Source organism: Oncorhynchus mykiss, chromosome 10 (assembly GCF_013265735.2).
Source record: "Oncorhynchus mykiss isolate Arlee chromosome 10, USDA_OmykA_1.1, whole genome shotgun sequence".
Lineage (NCBI taxonomy): Eukaryota > Metazoa > Chordata > Actinopteri > Salmoniformes > Salmonidae > Oncorhynchus > Oncorhynchus mykiss.
In genome coordinates, this window is record NC_048574.1 from 27,028,582 (window position 1) to 27,055,487 (window position 26,906).

Consider the following 26,906-nt stretch of genomic DNA (forward strand, 5'->3'; position numbering starts at 1 on the left):
TGGAGAGCGTGATCACACAGTCATCCAGAACAGTTGATGTTCTCATGCATGTTTCAGTGTTACTTGCCTCGAAGCGAGCATAGAAGTGATTTAGCTCGTCTGGTAGGCTCGTGTCACTGGTCAGCTCTCGGCTGTGCTTTCCTTTGTAGTCTGTAATAGTTTGCAAGCCCTGCCACGAGCGTCGGAGCAGGTGTAGTATGATTCAATCTTGTATTGACGCTTTGCCTTTTTGGGGTAGGTACGTACAGTCATTGTGGGGACGACTTCCTCGATGCACTTATTGATAAAGCCAGTGACTGATGTGGTGTATTCCTTAATGTCATTGGAAGAATCCCGGAACAGGTTCCAGTCTGTGATTGCAAAACAGTCCTGGAGTTTAGCATCTGCTTCATCTGACCATTTTTTTAAATAGACTGAGTCACTGGTGCTTCCTGCTTAAATTTTTGCTTGTAAGCAGGAATTGTTGTTCGGATTTACCAAATGGAGGGCGAGGGAGAGCCTTGTACGCATCTCTGTGTGTGGAGTACAGGTGATCTAGAATTCTTTCCCTCTGGTTGAACATTTAACGTGTTGATAGAGATTTGGTAGAACTGATTTAAGTTTCCCTGCATTAAAGTCTCCGGCCACTAGGAGCGTCACCTCTGGGTGAGGGGTTTCCTGTTTGCTTATTTCCTTATACAGCTGACTGAGTGCGGTCTTAGTGCCAGAATCTGTTTGTGGTGGTAAATAAACAGCCACAAAAAGTATAGCTGAGAACTCTAGGCAAGTAGTGTGGCCTTCAATTTATCACAATATTTACTTCAGACGAGCAAAATCTAGAGACTTCCTTAGATTTCGCTCACCAGCTGTTGTTTACAAATATGCACAGACCGCCCCCCCTCGTCTTACCGGAGTCTGCTGTTCTATCCTGCCGGTGCAGTGTTTATCCCGCTAGCTGAATATCCATGTTGTCATTTAGCCACAATTCTGTGAAACATAGGATATTACAGTTTTTGATGTCCCTTGGTAGAATATTCGTGATCGTACCCCGTCTAGTTTATTGTCCAATGATTGCACGTTGGCGAGTAATATTGACGGTTAGGCAGCTTTCCTACTCGCCTTATGCGGGTCTGGACGAGGCATCCGGCTCTTCCTCCTCTGCATCGCTTCCTTTTGCGAATAATTGGGATGTCTGCCCTGTGGGGTGTTTGGAGAATATCGTGCGAGTCCTGCTTGTTGTTGTTGTTGTTGTTGTTGTTGTTGAAAAAATCTTTGTCTAACGGGAGGTGAGTGATCGCTGTCCTGATGTCCAGAAGCTGTTTTCTGCCGTAAGATACGGTTGCAGAAACTATATGTACAAAATCATTTACAAATATCGCGGAGAAAAAAAACATAATAGCACAATTGGTTAGGAGACCTTAAAACGGCGGCCATCTCCTCCTGCGCCATCTTGCCATACCATGAGTTTTAATGCTCGGAGCGAGACCGCCCAGTATTTGCTTTGAGTCAGGAACCAAAGCTCCTCCATAGTGACCCGTGTGAATGCGTTGTCTGCAGCATTCGGTCACATGACAACTGTTCGATTTCACTTACCGGCATGTCAACTGAGGCAGGATCACAGTCAAATGGATTTCGAAAATTTGGTCACTCATCTGTATATATTTTTTGTATTTCCCCTGCATGCTTGCGTTCAGTTCATTCAGTTTCCCAAATATGTCTGTTACATAGGCAAGGAGTCGTATTTTCTTTTCATTACATAGAAAGTCAACAGTTTTTTTTTTTACATCCATTGCGAATGAAAACAGTGTCTCTCAATTAAAAAAATCTTTCCAACACTCCCCCTTGATAACCGCCAAACCTCGATGTGAAATAGATCATTGTCATGCTCTGATCCCATATCTCCACATAGTTTTGCAAACAGGCGTGCACGATGTAGTTGTCACGCCTGATCTGTTTCACCTGTCCTTGTGATTGTCTCCACCCCATCCAGGTGTCGCTAATTTTCCCAGGTGAATTTATTCCTGTGTTTCCTGTCTCTCTGTGCCAGTTCGTCTTGTCTTGTCAAGTCAACCAGCGTGTTTTTTCCGTGCGCCTTCTTTTTCTTATCTCTCTTTTGCTACTCCTCCCGGTTTTGACCCTTGCCTGCCTGAACCCGCCTGCCTGACCATACTGCATGCACTGACCTCGAGTGTGCCGGCCACTCTGTACCTCCTTGACTCTGACCTTGTTATGATCTTTTGCCTGTCCACGACCATTCTCTTGCCTGCCCCTTGGATACTAATAAATATCAGAGACTCGAATCGTCTGCCTCCCGTGTCTGCATCTGGGTCTCAACCTGTGCCCTTATAAGTTTGCAATCAAAGTTACCTGCTGCATATCTCAGAGTTCTGCGCTCAGCTCTATTGCCGCCAGTTATGTATCCATTATAGCTCAGTGGGTGTATCATACAATCTGTCGATATAGCAGAGGGAGACACATTCATAACTAGATTGTGCAGAGGCCTGCCCTCAGTCCTGTGCAATAGCCCACTATTCGATCCCATGGAATCTGTTTTTCGTCAATATAGCCACGCAGTGCACTGAACATCACCTGAGCCGTTTCATGCTCGGGAATCGTGAGACTGAACAATATGTCCTCGTAAAGAGCATCCCCCGACATGGAGCGAACAAAAGTAAATGCATGGGCACCTCGTTCCTCACAGCTAACGTCCATTTGGAGAGAGAGAGCATAAAGTGGGGAGTTTTTGAGTTGTTCAGACAGTGTGAATGATTCAAGTGCAAAGGTCAAGTGCGGCCTTTTCCACGATCCACAATCTCTGATTGAATTTTAACTTTTCTATTTTAATGATAAAAATATATATTATTATTTATTTATTTATTTTTACCAGGATTTTGGAAATTCTCCCATTATCCCATTATCATATCAGGTGACCCCACAAACTTCATACAAATAGGTTTTGTAATGATTCATATGTTGATGATGTAAAGAATATTTGCTGGTCTGTGGTGTGTAATGAGGAGCAACCAGATGCTGGACTTGACACATTTATGAAATTGCTTATTCCAGTTACTAATAAGCACGCACCCATTAAGAAAATGACTGTAAAAACTGTTACATCCCCTTGGATTGATGAGGAATTTTAAAAATTGTATGGTTGAGAGGGAGGAGGCAAAAGGTATAGCAAATAAGTCTGGCAGCCCAACTGATTGGCAAACATACTGCAAAATAATAAATCATGTGACTATACTAAAGAAAAATAAACTATACTGCGAAACAAAAATAAATTATATAAAGAATGATAGTAAAAAGCTTTGGAGCACATTAATTGAAATTTTGGGGGAAAAGGCTAACTCAGCCCATCATTCATTGATGGCTCATTCATCACAAAACCCACTGATATTGCCAACTACTTTAATGACTTTGTCATTGGCACGATAAGCAAACTTAGGTATGACATGCCAGCAACAAACACTACACTTCCAAGTACAGTATATTTGACCAAATTATGGAAGACATGAATTGTACTTCTGAATTCCGTAAAGTCAGTGTGGAAGAGGTGAAAAAAATGTTTGTTGTCTATCAATAATGACAAGCCACCAGGGTCTGACAATCTGGATAGAAAATTACTGAGGATAATAGCGGATGATATTGCCATTCCTATTTGCTACATCTTCAATTTAAGCCTACTAGAAAGTGTGTGCCCTCAGGCCTGGAGGGAAGATAAAGTCATTCCACTACCCAAGAATAGTAAAGCACCCTTTACGATCATAGTCTGCTGCTGGAAAAACGTATGTGTTATGGCTTTACACCCCCTGCTATAATGTGGATAAAGAGTAACTTATCTAACAGAACACAGATGGTGTTGTTTAATGGAAGCATCTCCAACATAATCCAGGTAGAATCAGGAATTCCCCAGGGTAGCTGTTTAGACCCCTATCTTTGTTCAATCTTTACTAACAACATGCCACTAGCTTTGAGTAAAGCCAGTGTGTCTATTAATGCGGATGACTCAACACTATACACTACTCAACACTATATCAGCTACTACACTAATTGAAATGACTGCAACACAAAGAGCTGCAGTTAGTTAGTTCTAAATATTTCCAAAACTAAAAGGATTGTATTTGGGACAAATAATTCACTAAACCCTAAACCTCAACTACATCTCGTAATGAATAATGTGGAAATTGAGCAAGTTGAAGTGAATAAACTGCTTGGAGTAACCCTGGCTTGTTAACTGTCATGGTCAAAACATATTGATACAACAGTAGCTAAGATGGGGAGAAGTCTGTCCATAATAAATCGCTACTATGCCTTCTTAACGCCACTATCAACAAGGAAGGTCCTACAGGCCCGAGTTTTGTCTCCCCGAGACTACTGTTCAGTAGTGTGGTCAGGTGCCACAAAGAGGGACTTAGGAAAATTGCAGTTGGCTCAGAACAGCCTTACACTGGCAATACTATAGTGCCTATAAAACATCCAATAGTCAAAGGTATATGAAATACAATTGGTATAGAGAGGAATAGTCCTATAAATACTATATCAACTACAACCTAAAACCTCTTACCTTGGAATATTGAAGTCTCATGTTAAAAGGAATCTCCAACTTTCATATGTTCTCATGTTTTGAGCAAGGAACTTAAACGTTAGCTTTTTTATGGCACATATTTTACATGGCACACATTTTTACATGGCACATATTACTTTCTTCTCCAACACTTTGTTTTTGCATTATTTAAACCAAATTGAACATGTTTCATTATTTACTTGAGGCTAAATTGATTTTATTGATGTTTTATATTAAGTTAAAATAAGTGTTAATTCAGTATTGTTGTATTATTACAAATAAAAGAAATTGTCCGATTAATCGGCATCGGCTTTTTTGGTCCTCCAATAATCGGTATCGGCGTTGAAAAATCATAATTGGTCGACCTCTAATGCACACCCCACAAGTCATGTCACCAGAGGTCTCTCCACTGTCCAGAACAGACTATGGGAGGCGTACAGTACTACATAGAGCCATGACTACATGGAACTCCACATCAGGTAACTGATGCAAGCAGTAGAATCAGTTCTGATGCAAGCAGTAGAATCAGATTTTAAAAACAGGTAAAAATACACCTTATGGAACAATGAGGACTGTGAAGAGATACACAAAGGTACAGACACATGCATACATCGTGATATTGTTGTATGGTGGTATTAAACATTTATTGTAGAAATGTAATGGTGTAACAATGTTATATGATGTAATGTTTAACTTTTGTTTTATATGTAATGTAAGTGCTTTAATGTAAGTGCTTTGGGCTCCCGAGTGGCGCACTGGTCTAAGGCACTGCATCTCAGTGCAAGAGGCGTCCCTGGTTTGAATCCAGGCTGTATCACATCCGGCTGTGATTGGGAGTCCCATAGGGTGGCCACAATTGGGCCGGGGTAGGCAGTCATTGTAAATAAGAATTTGTTCTTAACTGACTTGCCTAGTTAAATAAAGGTTAAATAAAATATATATATATATTTGGACCCCAGGAAGAGGCAGCAGCTAATGAGGATCCCTAATAAATACATGGGGACCCCTAGTTTGGGAACCGATGTAAGTTTGACTTTTTGCAGTACTGAAGGAAAGAATCTTTGCGAGTGTGAAACTAAAGAATAATAGGAACAGGTGCACTCAGTGGCGTAACTCAAACCAGGCTGAATTAACTCAACAAATTCAGAGACTGATAGACTGAATTTGTTCATGAGTTCAGTAGTATTGAAACGGATATATAATGACTAGCCCTTATCCTATGACTGCGTAAGGACATATTCAAACAGAACAGCAGCTATGCATTATGTATGCAAATGCTACAAAACAGAAGGCTACATAATGTTGCTCTTAAATCAAAGTTATTGCCTAAGGTGCAAAAGGCATATCCAGTTAAAGGCACCAGAGCACCTGCTGTTGACATCCCAGCAGGGACATTACCCAGAGACAGTTTCCATGACCCAGACTTCTGCAGAGAAACTTCAGAACTGAGCCCTCTGAATGAGGAGGAAAGGAAATGCAAGATTTGTTATGGGCACAGGTGGGGCAGGCTTGGGAGAGATAAATCAAAAATTGATAAAGAACAGTGTGTCGTTGTGTGTGGTCTACTGCCTCTCCTCTATTTTCTCACCTTTGTTCCCCCTCTGACCACCCCCAATCCCCCCTCTACCGTTTCCCACTAAATCACTTGACAAATGGCCAGGCGGCAGGTGTCAATAAGAGAGTTCCCTGTCCCCAGCTGTGCCTATCTTTAGCATGTGAATCTGACAGATGTTCCCTTTGTTGCAGCTGCCCATGTCAGCGTGAACTACACCTCTCTATCTAACCCAGGACTACTCTGTCCTCTTTCCCGGCACAGCGTGACACGGGTCACCCAGCGGACACCCAGCAGACCTCTCAAGGTCTTGGCACGGCACTCAGTCAATAAAGAGCTGTTATTATTATTCCCTCCACAGAGGATTTAGTCCCAATCACAAATCTAGATGTACAGTAGATAGGAAAGGGAAAGCACTCAACATTCTGATATGAAAGTCCATGGCTTGGAGTTATGAAAACAGTTGATATGTCATTGAGCTTGACTTTGTTTGACTGGTGGTGGATTTAGTCGAGGTAAAGGAGGCTGTGTTTTTTGTTCCTGGAGTTGAGAATCTGTTTCAATGGGAAACATGGGCAGTTGGTACTTGGTTGTGAAAACAGAAGTGGTTGTAGGATTTCTAGTCCTGTCGTTTAGTGCTAGGCTGTTTGTGGCTGCTGTAAACAGTGCTTTAGAGAGATGACAGTGCGAACTGGGGACGAAGAGTATAATACACTGAGGGGTGTGAGGAGGAAACCAACAGTTGTTTTTTCACTTGCTGGTGCTGGTGGGGAGAGAGGCTTGGGATTGGTGGGCAGCTGAAACTACTCCAGGCAGTAGGATTTCACACACAAACCTTTCCCGTGCCAAACCTCAGAACATTTACAACACTGAATTCTCCTGTCGAGCTTGAGCTACTATTCCAGTCCAAATCGAGGCCCTGTCTCCCAAAGCACAGTTTGGTTTGGGGCTGTGTACCTCTAAATCTGCACATCTTAATTTAAACACGAAAATAACTCATCTACTCAAATCAAATCACATTTTATTTGTCTCGTGCTTTGTAAACAACAGGTGTAGACTAGCAGTGAAATGCTTACTTACGGGCCTTTCCCAACAATGCAGCGCATTTGTTGTTCCTTGACCACGAGACTCTTGCATTCAGTCTGCATGGTCAATGCAGTACATACAACAATTTTGATGACAACGATGCTGTTTTCACTTTGCTTCTTAGTATAAATCCACTAGCGTTCTATAATTACACTATTTGTTTGTGTTTCTTACATCTGCAAACAGCTAGTCTTTTCTTAGCAAGTTGGGCCTAAATCGTGTTAGCCACTAACGCTAATCGCTAGCCTAAATGTGTCAGCGCAAAAGTAATTAGCTAAATTAGCAACTGTATCTTCTAAATCAAAGAGGAATACGCAAAGCATGAATATAGCTTTTGAACATGAAGTAGCTAAGAGAAAAAAACTTCAATGTAGCCAAAGATTATAGGGTCTCCTAGGAAACACTTATCAACACTTCAGTTCCTACCCTGTCACAATAACTCTTCCCTGGCATTTTCATTTGTTGTCATGTCAAACAACACTGTATTCAAAGTGCCCACTATTATATTCTAACTTTAGAATGAGAATAATCATTCTATTTCTATGATTCCAACAGTTCACCACGGTGTTTTGCTCTACATTGCAAGTCAAATCGCAATTGCAACATTTGTTTAAAACAAGGCCTAGATTGTTTGCCCATATCGTGCAGCCCTACGTGGCAATGTGGAAATGATCTCAAATGAGTGCAGGAAATGCAGAAATTGATGAAAATGCTGAACATTTTTTGGGGTTGAATTGAACGGTATAAAATGATCACTTAGAATGTATGTGTTGCCACCCAAGGGTCACGTACTACTCATAAAGCAAATTTCTAACTTTTATTATTCAAAAACATAAAATACCGTGATATGATATTTTGACCATATCTCCCAGCCCCACTTGGCTATATACACAGGGTACCAGTACTAAGTCGATGTGCAGGAGTACGAGGTAATTGAGGTAGATATGTACATATACACTGAGTGTACAAAACATTAAGGACACCTCCTCTTTCCATGACATAGACTGATCAGGTGAATCCAGGTGAAAGCTACAGTATGTTCCCTTATTGATGTCAATTGTTAAATCTACTTCAATCAGTGTAGTTGAAGGGGAGGAGACAGGTTAATGAAGGAATTTTAAGCCTTGAGACAATTGAGACATGGATTGTGTATGTGTGGCATGCAGAGGGTGAATGGGGTGGCAGGTATCCTAGTGGTTAGAGCGTTAGACTAGTAACTGAAAGGTTGCAAGATCGAATCCCCGAGCTGACAAATATAAAAAGTCTGTCGTTCTGCCCCTGAACAAGGCAGTTAACCCACTGTTCCTAGGCCGCCATTGAAAATAATGTTCTTAACTGACTTGCCTAGTTAAATAAAGTAAAAAATATAAAAAATGGGCAAGACAAAATATTTAAGTGCCTTTCAACGGGGTATGGTGCCAGGTGCACCGGTTTGTGTCAAGAACTGCACCGCTGCTGAGTTTTTCATGCTCAAAAGTTTCCCATGTCTTATCAAGAATGGTCCACCACCCAAAGGACATCCAGCCAACTTGACACAACTGTGGGAAGCATTGGAGTCAGCATGGGCCAGCATGTCTGTGGAACGCTTTCGACACCTTGTAGAGTCCATGGCCCGACGAATTGAGGTTATTCTGATGGCAAAAGGGGGTACAACTCAATATTAGGAAGTAATTCCTAATGTTTTGTACACTCAGTGTAGGTAAGGATAAAGTGACTAGGCAACAGGATAGACAATAAACAATAACAGCAGCGCATGTGATGAGGTAGTGCAAAATCCATAATCCACAAAACCAGGTTTATCTCAAGTCCCATTTAAAGAATCCCTTTAAAATAAAAGATTAGAATTCAGACTAGCCAAGGCTCTCATTAGCTGACAGCCGGGAGTTTGAAAATGGGGGGGTTGGGTTGGGGGTACCCTTATTAACGTTGTAGTGCACGTGTGATCACTCTGCTATTCTCTTTGAGGGCATTAAGCCCTCGTTGCGGGGGGTTCAGAGGACTGCAGAAATGCTGCTGGTTGATCCTCGTCTCGGGTGTGGCTCTGCCTGGCTGACAGCATCTTGACGTCTGATCGATGGGATAAAAGAACGGGTAAATGCAGATGGGCCTTTGTTGTGTGACTTGTAGAAGTGGGCTGAGAGTTCTGTCAGGACAAGAGGGTTTAGTTGGTTGATGTAGCATCACACACAGGCAGACAGCAGTGTGTGTGTGTGTGTGTGTGTGTGTGTGTGTGTGCTGGGAATGTTGGAGAAGTGCTAGAGGGGTTGGAGTCAGATTATTGGCAAGGTTGTATTGAAAATCATAGTGCTCTTTAAATCTGGTCCATTTGATGGTTTTCAGTGTATTTCCTGCCAAAAAAATACATAGAATACTCATTCCAAAGTAAAGATAAAGCCACCTAAGGCCAGTGGGATTTATTCCCCACCTCCACCCTTTGCTTTCTCCTCCTGGACCTCTCTGAGAGTAGCTATTATGTTGCTAACCACTGGCCTGAGGGCAGACACAAGGATCTCTTTTGTCAGTTTTCTGTGAGGCTGCTGTCAAGAGAGTTGATGTGAAGCAGGGATTCTATTTATAGGGTTGTAATAACATCACAAGCCAACGTCTGATATGTTGTATCTTTGCAATGGGACACCTGACCTTTCTGCTTTAATGTCAGTCAAGCTTGTCTGTCATTCCTTGTGATTTTAATTCAAGATAGAATCACCTTAATCAGCTTCGGGTCGTCTACCTGGAAACGCATGTGAATGTCACTCTTGACTGCCGTACATTTTTCAGCCCCTTTTTGGATCATATGACCTGTGGCTATATTTATGATCTCTGGGGAGACTATGCTTTGCAAAATGTTGAGAAAAGCCAAAAGGACCAAGAAGCTGGAGAAGAAAGTCCATTCAGAGTCAAGGTTTAATGATGAATGATGTAAGCCTATCAAAGATGTCAACCAATTTACACTTAAACAACCTTAAAAATGTTACTCAAACATATTATGGACATACATGACCTTTAATTATAAGCACCCGCTGATAGTTAACCAACATGCATGTCTGACCTCAGAAACACTGGGGGTTTGATAATGATGAGGCCTGGAACCCATCGTTCACAGTGGAGCATGTTAGTTAGAAGTGTAAATAAAACATTATTTTACTCCTTCAAGGAGGAGGGCTTCGCCACGGGCAAGAAGCAATGTCGAGGCTTAAGATGTTACTAACCCACCGGGAGTAATTACAGCTGTTTAAAAAACATTAGGATCCGCAATATTTGTTGAAGGCAGGAACACATTTGAATATGCGTAACAAGTAGCAAAACACATTGGCACGGCATTGTGTTTTGGTATTCCACGGTTCAACCGTCATTGCATGGTATTCCACGGTTCAACCGTCATTGCATGGTATTCCACGGTTCAATCGTGATTGCATGGTATTCCACGGTTCAATCGTGATTGCATGGTATTCCACGGTTCAATCGTGATTGCATGGTATTCCACGGTTCAATCGTGATTGCATGGTATTCCACGGTTCAATCGTGATTGCATGGTATTCCACGGTTCAATCGTGATTGCATGGTATTCCACGGTTCAATCGTGATTGCATGGTATTCCACGGTTCAATCGTGATTGCATGGTATTCCACGGTTCAATCGTGATTGCATGGTATTCCACGGTTCACCCGTCATTGCATGGTATTCCACGGTTCAATCGTCATTGCATGGTATTCCACGGTTCAACCGTCATTGCATGGTATTCCACGGTTCAATCGTGATTGCATGGTATTCCACGGTTCAATCGTCATTGCATGGTATTCCACGGTTCACCCGTCATTGCATGGTATTCCACGGTTCAATCGTGATTGCATGGTATTCCACGGTTCACCCGTCATTGCATGGTATTCCACGGTTCAATCGTGATTGCATGGTATTCCACGGTTCAACCGTCATTGCATGGTATTCCACGGTTCAACCGTCATTGCATAAACCCTTTACTGACACCCAGGTTCATGACAAGGGTTTATGTGCACGTCGAGGTTGATGTTTACATTTAAGTTGTGAAAAAGAGTCTGTTTGTGGTGTCCCTTGCATAAACACATGTGAAGTGTTCCAAAAACACATTTTTATGTGATCACATGATCTTATGTGACGTTAATGTGTTAAGCAACGTGATAACATGAAACTACACATGTGAAATGTTCCAAAAACAGATTTTCACATGATATCACGTGAAAATGTAATGTGAAAATGTGATTTTCTATGTAAAATCATGTGTTTTTTCTGTAAGGGGTGTGACTGAGAAGGATGTTTGGTGTGTGTGACAGAGAGTGTATGTTTGTGCTGTGTTGGAGTGTGTGTTCGTTTGGCTCTGGCATGGGGGCTGCAAATGTGCTTGCCTGCCTGTGCAAGGGGATTCTGTGTGTCAAGTTCATGTGCACACACAGCGGCCTGCCCGCTTTGAGGGATTTACATGTTTGATGTAGACCACCACTTCCAGTATTTTCTCTTGGAAAGAGTTGACGTTAACCCTGTCTTTGCTGCCATCTGAATGAATGCCCCTCCTGGGGAGATTTGTGCCAGAGTGTAATTCACAAAGCCAGGGGAGCTCAGTAGGTCAAGGGGTCTTATTACTCCAGTCTAGGGATATGTGCTTTCACAATGTGTGTGTGCATCACACAGCACTCAGATTGCAGAGCAGAGCTCAGGCTCTCTTTGATCTCAGGTGGGTACTATGTGGACTCCCCCAGGTGTTTCAGAGGAACCAAGGGGTGCTGTTCATAGTTCTGAGAGGGTTAGCACTGCCTAACTGTCAGCCCAGGTTACATACCAACCCCACCGACTGACCCCTTTGAATCCCTGAGATGGTTAGAACTACCAGGGCTGCCATTTTCAAACCACACCACATAGAACACCTGGTGTTTGAAGAACGACAGAAGGAATCACCATTGCCTGGATAGGCTTTGGTGACTCTAAAGATGTGAGTGTTAGAACAATGTTTTGTAATTAAGTGGATCACACGTCAATAGGAATCAATAGAAAGCCTGAGCACAACAACTCCTCTTTGGAAGGTGTGTCCATGATCTATATGAGGAGTTGATGCAGGCAAGGCCTCTAAGCAGAAACAGGCTCAGAGTCAGGGCCAAGGAAAACCAACATGAGACCCCAGGCACATAAACGTTATAGGCCTACCCCCACATACATTCCTTTCCCTATGTTAGCAAGATTCCACATAATATGGCACTGTTTATCAGCCACAACATACATAGGGCACTGTTTATCAGCCACAACATACATATGGCACTATTTCATGCCTGCCTAGACATGTAGGGATTATGCTATATCTCCCATTTAAATAACTTTAATTTCTCTTGTTACAGATGATTGTGTGTGTTGTTGTCAGCGGTTGGCAGAGGCAGAGTGGGTCTGTTGCCGTGGATAAAGAGGATGACAAGGAACAGCTGGAGCTTTAGTGGAGCTCAGCTGGGCCTTCAACCCAAGCTGATCTGCTTTGTCAGCGAGAGAGGGGCGGTGCACATAAGCTAATGTTGTGACTACTGTGATTAGTGTCTGATGCTATTGTCTGCATAATGACCGACTGTAAGACTCCCCTCAAACAATCCAGGCAGCACTTCCAATTGTCTCAATGCTATAGTCTGCAAGGCCCCATCCGTTAACAATGCAGGTTGGACTCAATGGGCAACATTCTCTAAGAACGGGACAAACTGTAATTCTCCTCGATACACACACGCACACAAACACCCCCTCCGCCTCTGTGACAGCCTAGCAGTTTTGGGCTTCATTACGGGCCCTGTCAACACATCCGAATATCCTGTGGCTGTTTCCAGACTGGTGGAGTGTTCGTCAGCCAGCAGACTCTGGCTGGGGAGCTGTGATGCCCCATGTCTATAGGTCAGGTATTCTGCTGGTGTGTCTGTAGATAAGGCAGCTCGTGTTGGCTTTGGAGTCAAATCTCCAGATGAGTAGATATTCTGTCCCCATGTTAACCGGATTAGTCCCAAGAGACACAATCTTTTACATCAACTAAACCACCACAGTTCAGGAGATAAACAGCAAACAACCTTGGTGGTACATTTTTTTTTCTCCCTTTATTTAACTAGGCAAGTCAGTTAAGAACAAATTCTTATTTTCAATGATGGCCTAGGAACAGTGGGTTAACTGCCTTGTTCAGGGGAAGAACGACAGATGTGTACCTTGTCAGCTCAAGGATTCGAACTTGCAACCTTTCGGTTACTAGTCCAACGCTCTAACCACTAGGCTACCCTGCTGCCGTACATGACAAACTCCCTCTAACCTCTGAGATGGAAAAATGCATTCTGAAGAGCACAATGGCATGTGCGTCTTAGGGTCACGGCTGGCTGAACACGGCCTTGAGCCTCAGAGCTCTTAGCAAAGGACAGAGAGAGAGAGAGACCAGAGGAGAGACAGAGAATGGACACAGTGCAAAGCCCCACCAAGCAGGGCCACAAAGAGCAGACTGGTTGCATTGCGCTCTGGATGAGATAAAGAAGGGGTAGTCAGGGAAAAGCAGGCTGACAATGCTGGTGGGAGAGCTCAATAGGATCACCGGTATGTGACTGTGAGTTTAATAAGGGGTGTGTGCGTGTGCGCCTGCGCGTGTGTGCGCGCTTGCGCGCGTGTGTGTTTGCGTGATCTATAATGACAGATCTGAATATACAAAACAAGTTTGAAAATAATTCCAGAAAGTGCAAATCTTCAACATTCTGTGGCTTATGGGCCTGGACACAGACAGACATACTCAGACACATACGCCCCCGCAACACACCCCCTGCCCACACACCATACAAACAATGAACGAGGCCGATTCCAATTCCATTCCCTCTTGCTCACCCAGGACCCCCCTGGCCCCCCTAGTCTTTGACATTGGCATTCCTACTCTTAGACTACTCACTGTACCAACTTCACCCCCTAACCCCTGCCAATGTCTGCTCTTCACGGCACCCCACCAGCACCAGCCCCCATCTCCCACGTTACCAATTAACAGGAAGCCTCTCTCAAGTCTCTACACCTCTCTCCATGCTGAAGTGAAGATGAAGGCAAGAGAGGGTTGGGGGAGGGGAGGTAGGGTTGAGATGGAGAGAGGGGGGTTGAGATGGAGAGAGAGAAGAATTAGAAGAAGAGGGGGTGTAGAGGGGCATGGGGGCCCCAGTGGACTAGGATCAGGCTAGATATATGTCTTTGAGCTAGAAAGAGGGGGATGTAAGGGGTAGAGAGGGAGAGGACAGAGTAGGGGTCCTATCTAAAAAGTCAGTCTGTTGGATTACTGTTGCACCAAGGATATCTCTCCACCATGAATGGGAGGCTTCATTTGGGGCATGTCTCCATCTGTCTGGCTCAGACAGGGTATCACTGTAGATAGAGATCTGGGTGGAGGAGGCTACCTACTGGAGAACACAATAACAATGTGGTAAACAAAAACAACACGTATTTTAAGCCTGTCTCAGAGAGTGTTTGTGTGGCTCAGCTCCAATGTCGTGGGAAGAAGCTTGAGAGCAACATTACCAGCAAATGTTTTAAGTGACCTTCAAACCAGACACAATTCAATGACTATTGCGTATTTCATTGTTACTTCAAATTACAAAACCCTGCAATAGCAACCCATAGAACTTTTCTTTGGGTAGCTCTGTGACCCTACACAACTTCCCAGATCTGGCAAGAACAGTGCTAGATTCCACATCCTATAAAAACAGTTGTCTTTATAACACTGTTATAGGTCAAACTCTGTCTTGTGTCTGGTGGTTCCCATGACAATTCTGATGGGACAGTATTATGCTAGTTTGTTGGCTCTGTTGCAGGTTAACAGGGAACATTGCAGTAATTCTTCAATCTGTGTGTAAATCAAGCCTTTTCTATGTGCTGGCAGCTGACTCGCTTAAGTGCTGGACACTGCCCAGTGCTGCTGGAGGGACCAGGGTGGGCCCTGCTTCACACATTCCACACATTGTAACATCTCTCCTCTCTGCTAGCCAGCCACATAGTCTAGTTCTCACACCGTTAGAGCAGTTAAAACACTGGTCCCACTGATCCATAGATGATCCATCAGTTTGCAATAGAGTAAACATTCTGGCTCCCACACTGCCTGTGTGTCATTATAGTATGGCACAAAAGTGGCAATAAATAATAGTATTTTGAAATCACTTTTTTGGAGATAAAACATTGAACTGAATGCTAAAACATGAATATTCAAAGCCTGCTTTTTGCCTGCCAGACATGTTGTTGTGGTCCTTGATGAGACAAGATACTGACTGGGTTGTTGTGTTTGCTCTTTGCAGCCTGGGCCAAGGTGGACATGACCATGGAGGAGAGTGTGGAGGTGTACCTGGGCGACTCAGCAGGCATCCCCTGCCAGTACGTCTTCAGTGAGCAGCCCAGAGCGTTCATGATCCAGTGGTTTGTGGTGAGTACTTCTGGACCATTATCTGCACCCCCCCCCCCCCCCCCTGACTCACCCAGCCACCCACTCAGTCTATCTCACACACACACCAATTTGTTTCAATGTACGGTGCAAGGTGTTTTTGCCATTCAACCTAGTTCATCTTCTAAATTGAATGAAATTAACTCAACCTATGCCTGGTGGCCCTTTCGCTTGTACAAGTGTATAACAGAACAAATATCAGCACTGCCCAAATTATTATTACTATTATTATTATTATCTCCTTCCCTACAGAGGAATCACAGTAGCCGGGAGCGGATCTACTACGGTGACAATGCACAGCAGATAGTGGACGATGGTACAGACTTCACAGGCCGCATCACGGTGTCCAACATCGGGGACAAGGAGGGTGTGCTGCTGACCATCCAGGATGTCCAGCTGACTGACGAGAGGGAGTTCTTCTGCCAGGTCAACGGCATGGCTGCAGGCAACGGAGAAGGCAAGACCCACCTCAGGGTGTTCGGTAAGACATTGGAGCATCAATCTCTTCCAAGCCTGGGGGAGGGGGGGGGGGGGGGGGGGGGGGTCCAGATCTGTTTGTGCTTGATCCAATTCATCTCTCTACTGACCATTTGACATTTGAGTCATTTAGCAGAAGCTCTTATCCAGAGAGACTTACAGTAGTGAGTGCATACATTTTCATACTTCTTTCTCCTACTTGTCCCCTTTGGGAATTTAACCCTCAACCCTGGCGTTGAAAGCCACACAGGAGCCCCAACTCATCTCTGTGTGTTCATTTCTTGTTATCCCAATGATAGAGGATTTGGTTACAGCACATACAGTATGAGTACATGCTCTGCCCATTACCATGTGTTTCAGTGGTTATTGATAGAATGCTTGTTTGCATTGATAATGCCATTTTATATTTTATTCCAGATCCTCCAATGGCCCCAGTAATTGAAGGTGTCCATGCTGGAATCTCTGTGACCAACGAGCTGCCATCAAGGGTAGGCATTAGGCAGTCCACTTGAGTACATCTCAATTTCGCTCTCAGTCCATGAAAGCACCATTGAACAAGCAATCTTATTCTCTGTGTGTGTACAGATTGCATCGTGTGAGGCAAGGAATGGCTTCCCCAGACCCAACATCACCTGGTACCGTGGCATCAGCCCACTGACCCCCACGCATGGCCGTGAGTAGCAGGAATACCAATACAAAATAACCGATCTTAGAGCAGTTTTAACATCTTCACTGCCACTCTCACTAATGGACTATTGGAGAAAAACTAGTCAAGCAATTATCTTGTTTTGACTCCATGTGGTGATACTCACAACTGTCACTGAAATACTACATGTTGTCGTTACATGAAGAATTGTTTCCGGATATCATCTATCTATCAGCCTGTAATGGTAGCTAAATCAGTGTTTTCTCACCCCTCCCAGAGATCAACGTGTTAATTCTGGTGACCCGTGAGTCCAGTGGCTTCTACACGGTCCAGAGTAAGCTGCAATATAAAGTTGCCAAAGAGGACAAGGATGTCCTGTTCTCCTGTGAGGTCAGCTACTACGTCCCAGGAGCTGTGAGGACGGCTGAGTCCAAGGGCATCAACATCACTGTGCACTGTAAGGACCCAACTAACTCAATATCTTATACCCCAGACATGCTATTTCTAACCACATAACTTATGCTGACTCAGCATGCTTTCGGGCAGCAGGTAACCAAGTGATTAGAGCGTTGGGCCAGTAACCCGAAAGGTTGCTCGATTAAATCCCCGAGCTGACAAGGTAAAACATCTGTCGTTCTGCCCCTGAACAAGGCACTGTTCCTAGGCCATCATTGTAAATAAGAATTTGTTCTTAACTGACTTGCCTAGTTAAATAAAGGTTAAATAAAAAATAATGAATTGACTGTAATGCTAACTAGAGCTAATACTACTTCAGTGTGTTAACGGTGCTCTCCAATTGTTTTTATGACTGTCCCTACCATGAAACTAGTAGGATGGTCACTGATGTTTCCCTCTACAACACCCAAGTTAAAGCCTATGAAATGATATCAGCCTACCTCAAACAAGTCAACAGCTTCTGGGCTGTCAAAGTAGTAGGCCAACTAATGTAACCCAAACCCACCCATCTTTGGCGCTCTTCAATTTTAGCCCACAATATTTTCTCAATATATCTAGTGTTGTTTGAACCAATTTTGCATACCATGACAGCAATGACAAAACACAAACTCTGCTGTTGTCAATGCTGAGTAAATGACTGGCTTGTAAAGCTGATTAGCCTAGTGACTACCAGGCATTGCATAGCCACGTAAATTTATGGGTTTTGTCCCGCAGACCCCACAACCGTTGTCGAGCTGTGGAAGGAATCCCCCCAGGGCCTGGTCAAAGAGGGGGACACTGTGGAGATCCGTTGCCAAGGCGATGGCAACCCCCCACCGCCCTTCACGTTCAACCGACAACAAGTAAGAAGGGCCCTCCTTTCTGTGAATGTTTTTTTATATGCAGACTCAGGCCTTGGAGTAGAAGTGTAGGCCTTGTGAACAGGACCGCATCATGTCTGACCCTGTGGCTCTGGGATACATCTTTAGACCCTTTCAAGGTCTGTGACTGACTGGAGATCAACATTTCTCATTCCTGTGTGTTCATTTGACCACAAAAAACACATTTGGGGGGTTCCCCTGTTGGGTCTCAAGACTGGGATGTGGATAGAGGCATGGTTTGGTCATTTAGAGGGTCACAGGAACATGTTAAAGGGTTTATGTAGCTCACAGTAACCAGACTAATTCAGCTGTTGGTTGGGTGTGACTTAAAAGGCTAGTTCATCCCAAAATCAAAGATTTCTTAGCCTAAATGTAGATCCTGTAATATGACAGTGTAAACCTGATGTCGTCCCCTCTCAGGAGCAGGAGACAGCGTTGGAGGCCAGCGATGACACATTGGTGCTGAGGGAGGTGACGCGTGGGGACAGTGGGGTCTACCAGTGCCGCTCACTGGATCTGGACACTTACGAGGAGGTCATGGGAGACATGCAGCTCATTGTCCACTGTGAGTTAGCTAACACACACACACACTGAAACATGTGCATGCACACACATGTATTTATGCTCTTTTGGTTTGGACTGGAAGTGGTTGAATTTCTCTGAGATTGATACTAAGAGTATTAATGTCCGTCAGCTGCTTGACTGAGTTTCACACCATCGATAATTTGATTACCAAGATAGACAGCTCTGCTGTTGTCTTCCACTCACTCACTGTCACTGCATCACTTAACTACTCATTAACCTTTTATTGCAGTGGGCTAAATCAGGGTGACACAGAGTGTTTCTTGGTAGTCTTAAACAAATCTACTTTGAAACAAAAGTATACACCTTAGGGGCTTACAAAAAAGAAGACAACTGTACCATGTCAGCTATAGAGCTGAAATGTATTTAATTTAGAGTGTGCATCCCAATATTACACTTTATATACAGTACCAGTCAAAAGTTTAGACACACCTACTCATTCAAACGTTTTTCTTTCTTGTAGTATTTTCTGCATTGTAGAATAATAGTGAAGACATCAAAAACATGAAATAACACATGGAATCATGTAGTAACCAAAAAAAGTGTTAAACAAATCAAAATATATTATACATTTGATATTCTTTAAAGTAGCCACCCTTTACCTTGATGACAGCTTTGCACACTATTGGCATTCTCTCAGCCAGCTTCATGAGGTAGTCACCTGGAATGCATTTCAATTAACAGGTGTGCCTTGTTAAAAGTTAATTTGTGGAATTTCTTTCCTCCTTAATGCGTTTGAGCCAATCAGTTGTGTTGTAGGGTTGGGGTGGTATACAGAAGATAGCCCTATTTGGTAAAATACCAAGTCCATATTATGGCAAGAACAGAGCAAAGAGAAATGTCAGTCCATCATTACTTTAAGACATGAAAGTCAGTCAATACGGAACATTTCAAGAACTTTGAAAGTTTCTTCAAGCACAGAAGTAAAAATTCATTAAGCGCTTTGATGAAACTGTCTCTCATGAGGACCACCACAGGAAAGGAGGACCCAGAGTTACCTCTGCTGCAGAGGATAAGTTCATTACAGTTACCAGCCTCAGAAATTGCAGCCCAAATAAATGCTTCCCAGAGTTCAAGTAACAGACACATCAGGCCTTCATGGTCCAATTGCTGCAAAGAAACCACTAATAAAGGACACCAATAAGAAGAAGAGACTTGCTTGGGCCAAGAAAGACGAGCAATGGACATTAGACCAGTGGAAATCTGTCCTTTGGTCTGATGAGTCCAAATTTTAGATTTTTGGTTCAAAAGTGAACGGATGATCTCTGCATGTGTGGTTCCCACTGTGAAGCATGGAGGAGGAGGTGTGATGGTGTGGGGGTGCTTTGCTGGTGACACTGTCAATGATTTATATAGAATTCAAGGCACACTTAACCAGCATGGCTACCACAGCATTCTGCAGCGATACGCCATCCCATCTGGTTTGGGCTTAGTGGGACTATCATTTGTTTTTCAACAGGACAATGACCCAACACACCTCCAGCCTGTGTAAGGGGTATTTTACCAAGAAGGAGAGTGATGGAGTGCTGCATCAGATGACCTGGCCTCCACAATCACCTTACCTCAACCCAGTTGAGATTGTTTGGGATGAGTTGTACCGCAAAGTGAAGGAAAAGCAGCCAACAAGTGCTCAGCATATGTGGGAACTCCTTCAAGACTGTTGGAAAAGCATTCCCGGTGAAGCTGGTTGAGAGAATGCCAAGCGTGCTCAAAGCTGTCATCAAGTCAAAGGGTGGCTACTTTAAAGAATCTAAAATATACTTTGATTTGTTTAACACTTTTTTGGGGGGATTACTTCATGATTCCATATGTGTAATTTCATAGTTTTAATGTCTTCACTATTATTCTACAATGTCTAAAATAGTATTTTTTTTTTTTTTTTACTCTTGAATGAGTGGGTGTGTCCAAACTTTTGACTGGCACTGTACATCACTGAACACTGAAATATAACAAAACTGTTGGACATAGAAACACCGGATTTTCAGTGTAAAAAAACCCAAATGTTTATTAATTATGAAATTATGAAAAATATGAATAACATTCCACCCATGAGTCCACTAGGTAATTTGATTGCAGGAAAGGGCTATGATAATTTAATTGACGTCAACATTTTCACAGTCGATAAATATTATGATTTGCAGTGGTGTAACTCAAATCAAGAAAACATTTGATTGGAATAAGGTTGCATGGACCACACACCAGCATGTCACTTAGCCATTGTTTCTTTTTCACATCATGTTTCTCTCTCCAGATCTGGACCCAGCCCTGGTGGTGCCCAAAGACTCAGAGATCATGTTCAAAGGAGAGAGTCTGACTGCTACCTGCAACGCTCTGTCTTCTCTGCAAACCTTCACTGTCTGGTTCAAGGTACAATGCACCCTGTAATAAGCACCAACTTAGTGCTTTAAATGCAACACAATTATAAGACTGACATAAACATGTCGCTTGCCAAATGTAGCTAATCATGTGTTGTTATTCAGTTGTGGACTTAGTCTATTTTTTTTCCTGTGTGAAGAATGGGCAGCAGGTTGGCACAGGCCACATGCTGTTTCTGCAGGACGCCACCTATGACACAGCAGGAGAGTACGTGTGTGAGGTGACTGTTCCTTCTCTGCCTGGACTGCACACCTCTGGTTCTGTCCACATCATCGTCCAGGGTTAGTCACCAAACCATCATTTCTGAGGAATTCCCCTATCAGGGGGTACGCATCTTTGCTTTAGCCCAACACTATCACTCCTTGGTGATTAGTTGTATCAGGTGTGATTAGTAAAGGCATACAACAAAAATGTGCTTCCACCTTGGGGTTCCCACCAGGAATAGATTGAGAAACACTGAGTTTGTCAGATCAGATGTTTTCATACCTAACAAGCGGTCTTTAGCAGGGTCTATAATATGTCCCCCAGGTGCTCCCCAGATGAAGGATGCTGACAAGGAGGTGGAGATGGAGGAGGGAGCTGGGAAGTGGATGAACCTAAGCTGTGAGGCACATGCACACCCCCTGCCCACCATCTCTTGGACTGTCACTGGCAGCCAGGTAAAACAGGGCATGGCAGAGCACTGGGCAGTTAACGTACACTACATGACCAAAAGTATGTGGACACCTGCTCATTGAACATCTCATTTCAAAATCGATTAGGCCTGGCTCGATGTCGGCGTTCCAATTCATCCCAAAGGTGTTCGATGGTGTTCAAATCAAATCAAACTTTATTTGTCACATGCATCGAATACAACAGGTTACCGTGAAATGCTTACTTAAAAGCCCTTAACCAACAGTGCAGTTCAAGAAAGAGTTAAGAAAATATTTACCAAATAATAAGGAAAAAGTAACACAATAAAATAACAATAAGTTTGCCAGCCAAAGCTTGGCATTGAGCATGGTGATCTTAGACTTGTGTGCCGCTGCTTGGCCATGGAAAGCCATTTCATGAAGCTCCCGACGAGCAGTTCTTATGCTGACGTTGTTTCCAGAGGAAGTTGGGAACTCGGTAGTGAGTGTTGCAACCGATGACAGACGATGTGTACGCACTTCAGCGGTCCAGTTCTGTGAGCTTGTGTGGCTGACTGCTTCGGGGCTGAGGTGTTCTTGCTCCTAGACGTTTCCACTTCACAATAACAGCAGTTACAGTTGACCTGCTCTAGCAGGACAGAAATTTGACGAATGTACTTGTTGGAAAGGTGGCATCCTATGACGGTGCCACATTGAAATTCACGGAGCTGTTCATTAAAGCCATTATACTGCCAATTTTTGTCTATTTTATACCCCTGTCACCAACAGGTGTGGCTGAAATAGTTAAATCCACTAATTTGAAGGGGTGTCCACATACTTTTGTATTTATAGATTATGTGGGCATATTTACAGTTGAAGTCTGAAGTTTACATACACTTAGGTTGGAGTCATTAAAACTAATTTTTCAACCACTCCATAGATTTCTTGTTAACAAACTTTAGTTTTGGCAAGTCGGTTAGGACATATAATTTGTGCATTACATAAGTCATTTTTCCAACAATTGTTTAAAGACAGATTATTTCACTTATAATTCACTGTATCACAATTCCAGTGGGTCAGAAGTTTACATACACTAAGTTGACTGTGCCTTTAAACAGCTTGGAAAATTCCAGAAAATGATGTCATGGCTTTAGAAGCTTCTGATAGGCTCATTGACATCATTTGAGTCAATTGGAGGTGTACCTGTGGATGGATTTCAAGGCCTACCTTCAAACTCAGTGCCTTTTTGCTTGACATCATGGGAAAATCAGCCAAGACATCCGGAAAAAAATTGTAGACCTCCACAAGTCTGGTTGATCCTTGGGAGCAATTTCCAAACGCCTGAAGGTACCACGTTCATCTGTACAAACAATAGTATGCAAGTATAAAAACCATGGGACCACGCAGCCGTCATACCACTCAGGAAGGAGACACATTCTGTCTCCTAGAGATGAACGTACTTTGGTGCGAAAAGTGCAACTCAATCCCAGAACAACAGCAAAGGACCTTGTAAAGATGCTGGAGGAAACAGGTACAAAAGTATCTATATCCACAGTAAAACAAGTCCTATATCAACATAACCTGAAAGGCCGCTCAGCAAGTAAATGTATTTGACTAAAGTTTATGTAAACTTCTGACTTCAACTGTACATGGCATGAATGTATGATTTTAAAACATTAACATCTAATTTTCTTGGTGTGTCTGTTCCAATGCATATTGGTGTGACTGGTGACATGACATTGGTGTGTATGCTTGTGTGTTGACAGAGCTGGCGCGAGGTACTCACCAGCGCCACGGAGCACAGCACAATCAGCCTGGTTTCCATCAAAGTGACCTCTGACATCACAGCCTTCTGCAACGCCACCAACGAGATGGGCACAGAGGCAAAGTCTTTCAGCATCAGTGCCAGTAAGCCACCCTGCCATATACTGTACACTACATAGGAATATATAGGCATACACACGTGAGTGTACAAAACATAAGGAACATCAAATATTGAGTTACACCCCCTTTTGCCCTCAGAACAGCCTCATGGACTCTACAAGGTGTCGAAAGCATTCCACATGGATGCTGGCCCATGTTGACTCCATTGCTTCCCACAGTTGTGTCAAATTGGCTGGATGTCCTTTGGGTGGTGGACCGTTCTTGATACACACAGGAAACTGTTGAGTGTGAAAAATCCAGCAGCGTTGCAGTTCTTGACACACTCAAACCGGTGTACCTGGCACCTACTACCATACCCCATTCAAAGGCATTTATATATTTTGTCTTGCCCATTCACCCTCTGAATGGCACACAATCCATGTCTCAGTTGTCTCAAGGCTTAAAACCCATTATTTAACCTGTCTCCTCCCCTTCATCTACACTGATTGAAGTGGATTTAACAAGTGACATCAATGAGGGATCATAGCTTTCCCCTGGATTCACCTGATGTCATGGAGAGAGCAGGTGTTCCTAATGTTTTGTATTTAGAATGTATGGAATACTGTATATGGGCATATTATGTGGAAATATATTTGATGATGGGAACCTCTTACATTTTAAGTGTTGTTTTGCTTGTCCACAGTTCCCATGGTCACTTCAACTGCACCCTACTCACCTGGTAAGACAGAGATCTTGCTATTATTGTATTCTTGCTGATTAGAACAGGAGCGTGTTTGATCACGCAAGGAGGATAACCCTAACCCTAGACAGTTGGAAGTTAGATGGAGTACAGAGTATAGAGAGGAAACAGCATGAACTTGTGGGGTGGGATTCGTACCCATGCCACTATGGATAACGCTCCAGCACTGTTTCTCTTCTTCTTGACCTTTGAATCACTCTGATCCAGTTGAGAAGCACTTTTAAAAATGATTTCTGAATCCACACCAATCCAGACCATGAAGGATTAGCCAACAAGGCAACTAAATAATTCATGATTTTCATACGGGCATAGTGTTTGCAGGAAAAGGCGGGAGAATTGGCTCTGCTCATACATTGAAAATTATGTGACAGAAAAATAGGGAAAAAAGAACAAGACAACACTTAGGAAAATATAAGGATGTCCAACACCTAATGTTTTTTACAGTTTGTCTAGCATTTCGAGAAATGTTTTGAAGTGGTTGAGTGCCAAAAGCACATATTTTGAGTTACATTTTGGGGAAGTTAATATGCTGTCTCATTGCTTTTATTGAGCTGCTGCAATAGAAGTTCTCATAAACCCATATTGTTCCTTTTAACAAGGGCTTACTCCATGTTTAAAGAGAGGAGTTAGTAGTTCTGGTAGGGAGGAGCACTAACTAATTTCCTCCTGGGGGGATTGCACTGAAGTGTTGATGGCTCTGTCAGAGGGGCAGGCCAAGGCTGTTTCACATCGCTCTCTGCCCAGTGTCTGGAGCACTCACTCACAAGCATGAGAGTTGAAGCTGCTCACTGGGCACATTTCAACATAGATTATTGGGTAATATTGGGTTGAGACATTATGAGATTACAACAACCTATATTCACCCACTCAAAAATATAGCCAAAAGTTTGTTGTATTTCCAATGTTCAACTATCTAAAAGCACAACCAAATTCCAATGGAAAAACAAGGTCTCATTTTTGGTTTAATTGTCACCCAAATGTCTATCACTGCGCTTTCAACCATTTTAAAAGCACAGGAAAGTTCAAATGGGAATACAATGTCAGATAATTCGTTTATTTATACAACAGATTGTGATATCGTTGAGATTACATTAAATGTACATGGTGCAAGTTTAAGATTCTGTGCAGATTATTACATTAATTGTGACGATCTCTACAGCCCTGCGATGTATGCTCTCTCGAACATGCACACTTTACTGATTACTTAATAAGAAATGTATAGTTATAGTAACTTAAAAATGTGGCCATGGATGTGTTACACATTTTAAGGTTGAACGTTACATTCGTTTGTAAGATAGCCTTAACTTTATGCTATTTACTGTAATACAAAAGTTATATTGAATTGTTTTGTTGACAACCCAACCAAATATCAACATTTAACTAATATTTTTGATTCTGCATATACATTTAAAGGTCATTTCCGATTGTGCTGACATATGCAGCGTTTACCGTGAATGTTTACCGTGAATGCAGTCACTGCTTAAACTTTAAATTTCAATCACCCTGTAAAGCTGAAGCTCCGCGATGTGGATTGAATAGAGCCCTTGATCTGTTTCCCATCTGCTTCTTATGACTTGACCCATACATCATGACCAATATCATCATACTCTAACACTGTTCTACAACCTGGATCCCAGGACTCCCTGGAAAAAATGTAATATGTTACTGAGTGGACTGTCCTGGCTAGTGGTTATCCTCCACATCTTCCTATGTTTTGTCCTACTAGAAGAGGATGGGCTTCCCATCTGAGCTGGGTTCCTCTCTGTGTTTCTTCCTTCTAGTTTTTTTTCCTGGCCACTATGCTTCTGATTTTGCTTCTACTAGCTCTTTGGGGTCTTGGCCGGGTTATTTACTGCAAACACTTTGTGACAATTGCTGATGTAACAAGTTGTCACAACTGCTTTGACAACTGCTGATGTAGACAAATCTGAGTCATTTTGGCCTTATGTTGTCTGTCAAGGGATGTTTTCACTTGTTTTGTATGCTAGGGGCACTCTCACATGGGGTTATGGGTCACTGGTCACACATGTATAGGCAGCACAGGTAACCAGGAAATGTTTACACATATCATGTCCGGATGATTCTCCATGATCTGGTATAAGCATTAACCTGAGTTTTCCCTCCCCTCTCCCTGTCTGTCTGTGTGTATAGCTGAAGGAAATGGTGTGATCATCGTGGTTGTCATCATCTGTGTCCTCCTGCTGGCCGTCCTGGGCAGTGTGCTCTACTTCCTCCACAAGAAGGGCAAGATCCCCTGTGGCCGCTCTGGCAAGCAGGAAATGTGAGTTTTCTACTTCAACAACTGGTCTAGGGCCAGGTTTTGTGTCTAGTTCTATAAGGTGGGTGCTACACATAGGTAGTGGATGAGGGTAAATTACAATGTAAAGCACTCTGAGCACTTGAAAAAGTGTTATGTAAATGTATTCCATATGTTCATCCATAATTGAGTCTTTCTGCCTCCAAGAATGTGATACTGTCCTCACTGGAGAGGAGTATTGAGAGGAAACTGAGTTTGTGCTCTCTATCCACAGCACTAAGGAGAACCCTAACAAAGATGGCATTGTGGTAGAGATGAAGACTGACACCAAGACCGAGGAGGCTGTTCTTCTGAAGGGCGTTAACGGTGACAAGAATGGCCCCAACGACCAGGTAAC

At 43.1% G+C, this 26,906-nt stretch overlaps 1 protein-coding gene across 2 annotated transcripts in view; it reads left to right on the plus strand.

The window, feature by feature from the left end:
• Positions 1-26,906, plus strand: part of LOC110533570 (cell surface glycoprotein MUC18) — a 67,985-nt gene that overhangs the window by 39,278 nt on the left and 1,801 nt on the right. For both annotated transcript variants that reach the window (XM_036989978.1, XM_036989977.1), the window contains exons 2-15: positions 15,479-15,603; positions 15,874-16,102; positions 16,516-16,586; positions 16,684-16,771; positions 17,022-17,201; positions 17,915-18,042; positions 18,481-18,625; positions 20,894-21,009; positions 21,158-21,299; positions 21,547-21,677; positions 23,396-23,537; positions 24,196-24,231; positions 26,404-26,533; positions 26,784-26,901. In XM_036989978.1, coding sequence (XP_036845873.1) covers positions 15,479-15,603; positions 15,874-16,102; positions 16,516-16,586; positions 16,684-16,771; positions 17,022-17,201; positions 17,915-18,042; positions 18,481-18,625; positions 20,894-21,009; positions 21,158-21,299; positions 21,547-21,677; positions 23,396-23,537; positions 24,196-24,231; positions 26,404-26,533; positions 26,784-26,901 — 1,781 coding nt within the window. The remainder of the gene's footprint in view (positions 1-15,478; positions 15,604-15,873; positions 16,103-16,515; positions 16,587-16,683; positions 16,772-17,021; positions 17,202-17,914; positions 18,043-18,480; positions 18,626-20,893; positions 21,010-21,157; positions 21,300-21,546; positions 21,678-23,395; positions 23,538-24,195; positions 24,232-26,403; positions 26,534-26,783; positions 26,902-26,906) is intronic.